The sequence below is a fragment of the Mus caroli genome, chromosome 5, assembly GCF_900094665.2.
Source record: "Mus caroli chromosome 5, CAROLI_EIJ_v1.1, whole genome shotgun sequence".
NCBI lineage: Eukaryota > Metazoa > Chordata > Mammalia > Rodentia > Muridae > Mus > Mus caroli.
In genome coordinates, this window is record NC_034574.1 from 90918337 (window position 1) to 90930701 (window position 12365).

A 12365-nucleotide genomic window follows, 5' to 3' on the forward strand; every position below is an offset into this window, starting at 1 on the left:
AGATTATATGTATACATTATAAGAGATCTTATATTTTATTTATAAATAACAGTGAAAGAGAAGACATTTAGCAAGAATTACAGGCAAATAAGGAGTGAGAGAAACACTCTTTCCCAGGGAAAAGCACACAGTACCAAGTGCTCAGTACAAAGCATACACTACCCAGTGCTAAGTACTGGAACCATTCATACAAGTACCACTCTGCAGACTGAACAGATTTACATTTGGGGATATATATGAATATATGTGTATATATGCATGTATGTATGCAAGTAACAATTAATGGAAAAGAAGCCATGAATTTGAAAGAGCAAAAGGAGCATGTGGGAAGATTTGGAGGGAGACAATGGAAATGGAGACTGTAATCATAACAGAATCTCAAAGATAAAGAAAGAACAAAGTATTTACCAAATTAAGCAAGACCCTAAAAGCATGTGTTTATAGAATGAACTTAAATGAGCACACTTTTTTTTTTTTTTTGAGGATCAAAATACACCCGCGAGTGCTGGCACAGCACTTGTAATCCTGCATCCAGGAGACTGAAGCAGGAGGATGGCTGCGTGTTCAGGACCTACATAGTGAGCACAGTCATTCCATACCTACAAGGAAAAATTCTGTCCTTGGGAAAGAAAAGCAAAGGACAGAGCAATAAACGCTTTCTACTCAAAGAAACTTCCTGAAAGGAGCTGAGAAATCTTTTACATTAAACTTATAATTGGGCATCTGGCAGACCTCAAGGTATAACCATAAAACATTTTTTTTAAAAAAATATTAACTTATTTCAAAATATTTTCTTCCTCTTTAGATTGCACTCTGAGCCCCAAATTAAAAATCAAATATTGAACATAATAAAAATACAAATTTATAAAGTTTATAAAGTTTGTGAAGTGACAGAGTAGAGGTGTATTTTTCTCCTTTATAATAAATATTATATTAAGATTAAACAGAACTAGAGCGATCACTCAGCAGTTAAAAGCACTTTTTGTTCTTGAAGATGAGCCTCATCTAGTTCCCATGGCAGCTCACACCTGCAGGGAACTCCGGTTATAGGGGATCTACTGATTACTTCTGGCCTCTACAGACACGTGCATGAATGATGCACATACATACATTCAGGAGCGCACACAGACACACACACACACATACATACAGATACACACAGAATACAAACACACACATACATACACATGTACATATAGGTAAAATAAACAAATCCTGTTTTAAAAGATTCTATTTAGTATTTTTAAAGGCAGGAGGAAATCTTAAAATGTAAATCTGTGGGGTTATTTCTGTCCCCAGAAGGCTGATGTGTTCATGGCCTCAACATGATCCCATGTAAGCACACACTGAGCTTAGAAAAACAATGTGCTCAGCCCTGGAAAACTGAGGTCAACTTTTGGCCTCTTATAAAAAATGTTCTTGCTTTGTTTTTGACAATATAATATAATTACATTTCTCATTCTCTTTCAAATCCTTTCATATAAAACCAAACCTTTTTTTCATATTAATGGCTGTTTAAAAAGTCAACTGTTATAGCACGCATGCAAGTAAATATTTAAATGTATATGTATGTATGTATGTGTATATATATATATATATGTATATATATATATATATATATACATATTCCTGTATATACTCCTGAATATACTCCTGTATGTATTTCTAAATATAACCTGCTCAGTCCATTGCTTGTATATATGTTCTAAGGGCTGACTATTTGGAATTGAACAACCAATTGGTGTGTTCTTCCCTGGGGAAGACTACCACTTGCATTTATTTGCATTTTTTTTTACTATGCCAACGCTTATAGATGAAAGAAAATTTATATTTCTAAAAAGCAATGTATATATCTAAAAAGGGGCACTGTCCTTATAAATAACTTTCTTTGTTAATTGCTAAAGTGCTCATTAAATATCCAAGTATTATATATACATTCTTTTTTTTTACAAATTGACCTAGCTTGCTAATTTATGTAATTGAATCTTTCATATCCTTCATCTCACTTTAGGAAACCAGAATGAATTAACACATACCTGTTAATTACATAGTTAAGAGGTAAATTTAAGCTAAGAAATGGCACCCAAAGAACATTCTTTGTGAATGTTCATTTTCAGTGCAAGAGACATTCGTTAATAACTTTTATAAAGATCAAGTGTGTTCTATAGTACTGCAAACATTTCTATAACTACAGTGTAAGCGTACATCCATCTATACAGTCACACACCACTGTAGCAGTCAATGGGGTCGCCATATAGTGGCATGCTCATAATCTGGATTATTCTAGTAAAAATTTTATCATGTATCAGCCAAAGGTAGTTAATTGGGTCTGAAGAGATGGCTCAGCAGTTAAGAACACTGGCTGCTTTTCCAGATGACCCAGGTGTTATTCCCAGCACCTACATCATGGCTTAAAACTGTCTTTTACTCAACTTCTGGGTGATCTGATATCCTGTTCATACCTTTACCTGCACTGCACAAATGTAGCACATAGGCATTCGTGCAGGCAAAACCCCTACACACACACATTACAAATATTTTAAAGAAAAAAGAGAGAGGAAGGAATGGCACTTTAAAAGATGTCCTGAGTTAAAGGTTGGACAGGGAAGCTGTACCCATAAAATTTCAGCTCTATGTTCACCTGAGCAAGACCTGCACCATGGCAGCACCAGCTGAAATGCCAGTGTACATGAGGAGGATCTCACAAGGCCCCAAACTAGATGAAGAGCTCTAAGTGGCCAATGGCTCCTGAGAAAGGAGGAATCACTCTCCTCCAGGAAGGAGCCCGTAAAAGGTTATCTAACCCCTGGAACTCTGTAGTAATCACATGTACACACAGGCAATACTGAGTGGACTAGGTGGGTTATATTTTAAAATAAATACAGAAAGAAATAATGAAAATGTAAGATGCTAAGGTTACCTGAGAGGCAGAGTTGGAAGTGGGGTGGGTTAGTGAGCAGGGGGAGGGGGAGGAGATAGGGGGTTTCAGAGGGGAACCAGGAAAGGGGATAACATTTGAAATGTAAAGAAAGCCTGGTCTACAGAGTGAGTTCCAGGACAGCCAGGGCTACACAGAGAACCCCTGTCTCGAATAGTTATGGTTTAACAGTTATATGTGTGTGTGTTGAATGGGCAAGGAGTCAATGGTATTGGCTAGTTTTATGTCAACTTAACACAAAACTGGAGTTATCTGAGAAGAAGAAATCACAATTGAGAAAATTCCCCCACCAATTAGTCTGAGGGCAAGCTAGTAGGCCACTTTCCTGATTGATGATTGATGCGGGAGGGCAGAACTCAGTGTAAACAGTGCCACCCCTGAGCTGGTAGTCCTGGGTGGAATAAAGAAGACTGAGCAAGACCTGAAAAACAAGCCAGTAAGCAGCAGTCCTCTGTGGTCCTCTGTGGCCTCTGTATCAGTTTCTGCCACTAGATTCCTATCCTGACTTCTCTCGGTAATGGACTCTTACATTGAAGTATAAGCAAAATAAACCTTTTCCTCTCCAAAAATAAGAAAAAAAAACCCAAAAAACAAAAAACAAAAAAACCCAAAAGATAAAAAAATAAAAAAGAAAGAAGGAAAGAAGGAAAGAAGGAAAGAAAGAAAGAAAGAAAATATCTAATAAAACAAAATCAAAATTTAAAAGATTTGGACTTTACAAAAAAAAAAAAAAAGAGTTGGAAGTGTTCTCTAAGAAGTGTTTATCTGATCATAATTGGCCTAAAGAACAATAATTAATTGTAGATGTCATAGGGTTTTTTCAACAGTTTTATACTTATCTCTATATTTTCATTTTAATTACTGAAAATAGTATATAAAAGTATGAGTGTTTTGTAGGTCATTGGGACTGACTTGGGCTAAAATAGGAGGCTTTTCTGGAGCCCATTAAACATATTATAAAGCTCACCCATATGTCACAAAATACATACACTAATTTTGAAAAACAAAATGTATAGATGTAGTCATTTAAAAAGATGACAACAGCAAATAATAGCTGAGGATACAAAATAAAACTTTTTTTAAGTTTAAGGTTTTGGCAAATGTATTTCAAATAGTCATTCACAGTATGCTAAAAATATCGTAACTTCAGAATCGTTTGAGTGAAAGATCAGTCTTCTACAGGAAACCCACAAGAGGTTTATGCCACAAACATGGTAGACAACAGAGGCAGGTGGTGGGAAGTCCTATGGAAGTGTTGGTCAGTTTGCGGTTGGAGTGGCTGAAGGGTGCTGAGCACCATGTGATTCCTAAACGCAGGGTAGCTCAGAGTGACATTTAGGGAGGCTGCAGTCACTGAAGAAGGTGCCATTCAAAGACGGTCAGGCCTGTTTGCTTAGCCATGAGGACTCCGAAGCAGGACAAACAGGGCTGTGGGCATAAATCTGCAACCGGAGATAATCAACCGGAAGCGAGCTTCCATTGGCCTCTACAGTTACAAAGCTCTCTTGATGCCTTCTTTGAAAGAAACTTGAGCATCCTAGGATCGTGATGCATCCTGTCTTGTTTTTGCTATGAACTTTTAAAAAGTGGAAGAATGATGTTCTATCCATGTGGACCTCAGTCATTTGGAGGAACATGGAGCACGTCTGTATAATGTATAAGTGTTCTCCACGTAGGAGGTCTGGCTTTACCTTGCTATACACATACACTACTATGGCACTGCCAACTCCAACGTCTAACCCCAGGCCCTGCTCTTCGGCTAATCCTTTGCTCCTAAGCATACATTTATATGACTGCTCTCATCTCAAGATCATGCAGCCACCTTACTGCATGATGGGATATAATCATATGACTGTAGTCTTTACTTGTCAGGCTACTATTTTAGCCCATCCAATTGCCATTGTATAAATATACACCTGTGGCTAATATGAGTTTTTACAACTCTTTTGGTAAAAATTAAACTAATTGATGAATTTTCTCTCCGCCGCTAAATGCAGGTAATAGAAGGGGTGTTCTCCTTCCAAGAGAAGAACACCGCCTCATTTTAAGGTACTACAAGTATGGAATCCTGACAAACAAACTGATGTGCTTGCTATTCAATTTCCTAGATATTCTTATTTGGCGGGGGGGGGGGGGGGGGGGGGAAAAAAACCACCACCATAAAAGCTAAATCCCAATTCCTTTGAAAAGAGAACCTTAAACTTCACATCTGCAGAGATAAGAAAATCTATAGAACTTTAGATGTAAGCGGAAATCCGTGTGTTTCAGGCATATTCTGGGATTCTTGCGTTGAATGTGTAAGTTGCTGCCTGCTCACGGGTGAGTGAGGAGCTGTTTGAAGGTTAACATAACCTCAAACACAGTCAAGAAGGCCTTCAGAGATTTAATTGGTTTGTGGAACAACTGCAGCCTAGTGATGGGCTTTCTTTTTTCTTTGCCTTTCTGCTTCTCTAACTCTCTTTTCATAGGGGAAAAAAATAAAAAGAGGACGCGTGGTAATGCATCATTTATAAATTACCTTATTATTGAGAGGGAACACACACACACACACACATACACACACACAAACTGCTTTGAAAACCAAACAAACTCCTGCTGCGGACTCCAGCCCGTTTGATGGAGACCCTTCAAAAGAGTCCAGGGCTTAATGGAGGTTGTTTGTGCAGAGACTTCGATCTGTACCTGCTGTCCCCTGTCACTCCCTGGAAACTTGGCGGCAGATGTTGCAGCGGTAAGTTGTCTCTGAAGTGGCTCTCTGTCCTGTCTCCCCACCACCGTGGAGTCAAACTGCATTAGATCTCCTATTTGTGCCTCGGGCAAGTTTGGGAGCGCAGCTGTGTCCACCCCGCTCCTACCTTTGGAGTTTGGGGCCTCCAGGCAGCGCGCTCGAGACCAAAAACGGTCCTGCCGCTCTCAACTACCTCCGCTGACAATCGGCAGCGCGGCCGCCAGCAGATGTCGGGACAACCTGCTAGCTCGCACCTGGCCGCCAAACCACCGACTCCCAGGACCCGGCGCCCGCATCAAAGCCCACGGCCGCCCGCCCGCAGCCCCGCGCGGGGAGCCCGCCCGTCCCGGCGACCACTTTGATACTCGCGCACCAGCTCCAGCCTTCGCATCAAGGACCCCGGGGCCGCGCAGAGCTCAGCCAGGGAGCCCTGTGGCCACTGTGCCCCAGCACAGCCTGGGCTCCAAAGGCACCGTGAAGGGCTCACTGCCCCACCTGCGGGACTTGCTGCAGTGCTGCACTCGCTCTCCGGTTTGTTTATCAGACAGAGCTCTCAGGAGGCAGAATCTGCAATAAACTGTTCCTACCGAAATGACAAGGCTGTTTTCCAAAGCACAAAACAAGCTGCTGGATAGACTGGGGTTGTGTTCCTTGGAGCCATTAGTCAAACCCTTAGAAAAAGTGTGCCTTATTATCTGTCATGCAGCTTAAAGTCAGCCTCCCAGTCCACCCTCAGAGAATGCCACTGTTTGGTATCCAGATGAAAAGATATTCTTTATGCCCTGACAATGCAAATGAGGACGACCATCTAAATCCCGGAGTTTCCAAGCCTTCCTAATGTCTAAAATGAGCAAACTATATTACAACCACACACACACACATACACACACAAACACACACACACACACACACACACACACACACACACACACACACTTCTGTACCCAATTCCTCATAAAAGGCACAAACCAGTGTAAAACGATGTGTTTGTGTATAAGTGTGCATTCAAAGAAGGTTGACTACCACAGGAGACACAGGAAAATAAAATGAGTAACACCAACTTACAAGTTGATAAATTTCAATTTTTTCTTTAAAGAAATTGACCTTAATATCAGATAACACTTGTTCCAATGAGTTAGTTGATATGATAGCCAAACTGTTTCAAAAGGAATTTAACATACTTACCTATGCTGAAAACAGACTGTTTATATAGAGTTTCTAACATTTAATAGGATAGTTTAGTGGAAAGTAAATTTTTAGAGCAAACTGATAATCAGATGAAAATGAAGATCTCATTCACATAAGTACAGTTCATATTTATATGAAGTATGTATATGTAAATTTAGTCAAGGTTTAATGTTTAACTCAGTTTAATCAGGTATGGGTGGATTTTAGGAGAGTAGATTTTACAAATATCCCAAGTTTTCCATAATAGCTAGAAGAGCATATACAATTTTAGGAAGAGAACTGAAATCCCACCCCTTCCCCAATTCTCTCCATTTACTCAATCCCCAGCACTTAATAAGATGGAAATTATTAACCATACAAACGAACATCTAACATGGTGAGAAACATCCTGAGATGAGGCTTGAAAGTCATTGTAATGAACAAAGTGAGTGAGACTCCAGCAAGCTTGAGAGGGAGAAAGGTTACAAGCAGACCCAGAAACAGAGCACAAGCCCACACCTGAATTTATGATGCATGAATTTCCATATAAAGGAAGTTTCTATCGCTAATGTGCCGATGACCTGGTAATAGGAGAGGCTGCTACCTAGACACACATAGCTCTCTCTCCCAGTGGTCTTAGCAGAGCACACTGGCCTCACGTTCAAAAGTTCAGCTATATATTCTCAAGTTGTGTACCCTAACTGGCTGGCCTCAGATATTTCTGAAATGTTCCTAAATTGATAGAAGTAAAACAACAAAAAAATTAATAAACAAATCTAAAATTCTTTTACACTTTTAAACACCAAGTTAAAACTAGCTAATGCTAAGTGCATCTTGGCTTCGCAGCATAAATGCTAATTTGATGGATGACTCCATAGTTTTCAAGAGCAGCATGTCAGGCCTAAATGTGGAAGCCAAACTCCTCTGAGGTGTGCATGGTGTTCTCCTCAGTAGGAAAGGAAGGCCTCTACTCCCACCATGAGAGCACGAGAGCATCGTGAACAGCACTGGGTCCCTTAACCAGAGCCACCACTGGTGCATATGAGGAGGCTATGAACAACTTTTCTAAAATTGTAGCACTAGGAAATGGTGCACGTTATTAGGAAAAATACTAAGAGCAGAATAATTCTTGACAGATTTCTAAAATGAGAGCTTGAAGTGGAGTCCTTGGTAAGGAAAAGACAGGCATACAGCACACCTGTAAGGATATGCATCTAAATACCACCATTACAGATTTCTGCAGTACTTCAAGCCTTCAGGACACCTTGACATATTTCAGAAACCAGACTGTGACTGCTACCACTATTAAAGGCAGGTAACAGGTTTATACCTAAAGAAAACGGTTCTGAGGTGGCTTCCCAGGTCTCACTGCCACAAATGCTAGAAGAAAAGGACTTCAGATGCTAATTCCCAGTCTGTTTCTTCTGAAGGACAATAACTCAGAACACATGCCTTCAAAGTCAAATACCGAAGCAATGAGCAGACTTATGACTTTAATTAATTATCTGGAAAGGCAGGGGTATGAAATTGGCTTGAAAAATGCATTCTGAAAACACAGAACTTAACAAGCACCCTGTGCAACATGAACATGCAGCGGTCAGCATCAATTCTAGCCCGCATGCCCACAGGAAGTTTTAAGTTACTTTCATTACATGCCCTGCCCCCAGCCACCTTTCTCAAGAAATCACATACCTCATCACCTTCCTGGGGTCTCATCAAGGACACCCGGTCATACTGCTTCATGATCAAGGCCCAGAGTGCATCCAAACGACCCTAAAGAGATAGTGGACTTGTAAACCTGGGAAGCTTCATTTTGCTAATCAACTAAGCAGGTAAATAAATACAAAAACTTAAAGACTTGTGCTAAGAAAATATACAGTTGCTAGAGCATAAAAATGGATGTCTGCTATTTTATGAACCTTAGTCTTTCTCGGGGGACAGGAGAGACTGTAAAAGTGAAGTCCCCATTAGGTTTCAGCTATAGCATACAAAATTCAGGCACGTACCTTGATTGGCGTGTACCACTTTGTCTGAGATGCCTGGTGTGTGGGTTTGGGTCGAGGTGGTCTGGATGGGATGGGGATCTCTTCTTCAGGGACCATCACCACAGCATTTTTGGCTTTCTCTAGCCTTGCACCTTCCTCAGTAGATCCTTTATCTCCCCAGCGGACCTTTAAAATGAAGGAGGCACTGCTGTCAATCAAATCGTCCCAGAGGACCAAGCTCTTATGCTGCCCACAGTCCTTTGATTCACCAGTCCGGTGTAAAAAGATAAATTAGTATACTAACTCCAATTACTTTTCTTCTGAGCTTTAATGGGTTCCTTACCACTCATCATTATTATTTTTTCCTGTATGTTTGGGTATATATGTGCATGTTTAAGTGTAGACATACATGTGTGGATGCCAAAGACCAACCTCAGGTTTCAATTCTTCAGGTTCCCTCCATCCTGGATTTTGAGACAAGGTCTCTCATAGGGACCTGAAGCTAGCCCATTAGACTGGGTTGGCTGGACAGGACAGTCAAGGGATCTTCCTGCCTGTTTCCTCACCATTCTCTTTTCTTTCTATCCCTCTCTTTCTTTCTCTCTCTCTCTCTCTCTCTCTCTCTCTCTCTCTCTCTTGCTCACTCGCTCTTTCTCTTTTTTGAATGTAAAGAATGCATGTGTATTTTCTTTTTTGTAGTTCTTTTTTATGTTAATTTTTTATTACATATTTTCTTCATTTATATTTCAAATGCTAGCCCCTTTCCTAGTTTCCTCTCTGAAAGCCCCCTATACTCTCCCTCTGCCCTGTTCCCCAAACCACCCCCTCCCGCTTCCTGGCCCTGGCATTCCCCTGTATTGGAGCATATAATCTTTACAAGACCAAGGGCCTCTCCTCCCTAATGCAAGATAACTTCAAAAATATGACATCAGTTAAATCTGGTGCAAAGGCCTTTCCACCACTTCAAGTATGGAGACAATTTGTGGTTTATGTAGAAAATGCAAGACTATAGGGTTCAATTCCACCATGAGGGATATAAGGTGGTAATGGTAGCATTTATTCACTGTGTTCATGTTTATTTAATCCATAAAAAATTGCAAAGAACTATATATTATATGTTTTCCTTCCAGATGATTGAACTGTGGCAAAAGTTAAGCAATGTGCTCAAAGCAACCACAGGTGTGTACTGGCAAGGGTAAGGATTTGGATGTAAGCAATTAGAAATGAGTGAAGAAGTTTTACATGATTTTTGAGTTGTATGAAATTATATTATATAAAATAAGTACTCTTTAATTTTTTTTCATAATATTTGGATGATTTACAAAGTATAAATTTCCAGTTACAACATTTTACTTGTCAACGTAGCTTTCTGTCTTTGGTTCTTTTGCTCATCTGAATATAGTAATTTAGTAAGCAAATTCTTTTTTCTGTTTTATTAATAAATATTTTCTTTATTTGCATTTTAAATGTTATTCCCTTTCCTGGTTTCCCCTGTGAAAATCCCCTATCCTTTCCCCCTCCCCCTGCTCCCCAACCTGCCCACTCCTGCTTCCTGGCCCTGGCATTCCCCTATACTGGGGCATAGAACCTTCATAGGACCAAGGGTCTCTCCTCCCATTGATGACCTACTAGGCCATTCTCTGCTACATATGCAGCTAGAGCCATGAGTCCCACCAATGTGTTTTCTTTGGTTGGTGGTTTAGTCCCAGGGAGTTCTGGGGTTACTGGTTAGTTCATATTGTTCTTCCTATGGGGCTACAAACCCCTTCAGCTCCTTGGGTCCTTTCTATACCTCCTTCATTGGGGACCCTGCATAATAAGCAAATTCTTAACTGAGAAACATGATGTCTTAGTCAGGGTTTCTATTCCTGGACAAAACATCATGACCAAGAAGCAAGTTGGGGAGGAAAGGGTCTAGCATGGGAGAAACACAGACCATTAGGGAAATCCACAAATTTTAGGTAGTTTTATTCTCTGAGAACTCTTGTTATTGACCAAAACCATGGGGATTTGGGTTATTACTTTTCTTGACTTTTCAGTAAACAGAAGAGGCAAATAAGAGACCAACAATATATGACTGGGAAGTGCTCTCTGGAGGAGTTTATCTAAGAAGGAGCAGTGGGAGAATCCCAGGACATTACAAAGAGGAGACAACAAGCAGAGAATATGAAGAGAAAGTAAGACGAATCCGTGCCAGGGAAAGAAGGTGTCCAAAGCTGCTAAGCTGAACTGCTGAGTAAGAAGATGGAAGGCTACTTTCATAGAAGGAATTATACACAAGTTTTGATAAAGCCATTTGGACATTTTTACCACTGCTACCCCTTGTTTATTACACTTGTAGACTAGTTTTTTATTTCAAGTGGATCCAGTTGAGTTATTAAAATAATTTGTATCTTTCAATATGACCAATGACAAGAATGTTTGTTATGAGGTTGTTAAATTTCTTTGAAACATATTAAACCTTTAGAGCTAGATAGTGGAGCTTCCTTGTAGGGCTTTCTTCCTTAAAAAACAAAAACAAAACAAAACAAACAAACAAAAAAAAAACTTTGGAACTCGATGGAGGGTCCCAAGGACCCCAGAGGACTTTCCACGCTGCAGGCACCCAGGATCCTGGGATCACTGGTGAGTGAAACATAACATCTGTTCCAAAGAACTCAGAGGGTCTTGTGCTAGAAGGAACAGGGATGAAGGACACCTGCCCAACCAGTGCTGGGGTTTGTTCCAGCGGGTGCCAGCCCTGCACCATCTTTGCCATGAACTCGGCAGAGGGTCCCAAAGTCCCCAGAGGACTCTCCATGCTGCAGGCACCCTAGCACACCCAGGATCCTGGGATCGCTGGTGGGTGGAACGAAACATCTGTTCCAAGGAACCCAGACAGTCTTGTGCTAGTATGAACAGGTACAAAGGACAAAGGCAGGCCATAGCACACCCAGAATCTTGGGATAACTGAGACCAGTCTACACGGGAGAGCACATGGGTGGCAGAAGCAACAGAGCTTCTTGGACAGACAGGGTCTCTTCTGGCCTTCATCCTCAGCCAAGAGGCAGAGCTGAGACCCAGACCCCTGGACACCTTCCCTGCCAGAGGAGAGTCCACCTCCAGGGAGGGCTCTGACCCCTCTGATCCACTCAGGAGGTGGATCTGAGCTCCAGACTTCTGTGCACCTTCCCTGCAAGAGGAGAGCTTGCCTGCAGAGAGTGTTCTGAACACTGGGACACAGGAAAGAGTTGGTCTCCCAGGAGTGCTGACAAAGTCTAAAGAATCACAGGAGGAACAAGCTCCAGCCAGAGACAGCTAGAATATCTAACACTGAAGATTACCAGATGATGGAAGACAAACTAAAGAATGTTACTATCAGAAACCAAGATTACTCGGCATCATCAGAACCCAGTACGCCCACCACAGCGAGTCCTGGATACCCCAACACACCCTAAAAGCAAGATTCAAATTTAAAATCATATATCATGAGGCTGGTAGACTTTTAAGAAGGGTAGTAATAATTCACTTAAAGAAATACAGGAGAAAACCGCTAAACAGGTAGAAA

The 12365-nt window shown here is 41.0% G+C and overlaps 1 protein-coding gene across 1 annotated transcript in view; it reads right to left on the reverse strand.

The window, feature by feature from the left end:
• Positions 1–12365, reverse strand: part of Antxr2 (ANTXR cell adhesion molecule 2) — a 130046-nt gene that overhangs the window by 43380 nt on the left and 74301 nt on the right. The window contains exons 15-16 of the mRNA XM_021163097.2: positions 8840–9004; positions 8526–8606 (exon numbers count right to left, since the gene is read on the reverse strand). Of these exons, the coding sequence (XP_021018756.1) occupies positions 8526–8606; positions 8840–9004 (246 nt within the window). The remainder of the gene's footprint in view (positions 1–8525; positions 8607–8839; positions 9005–12365) is intronic.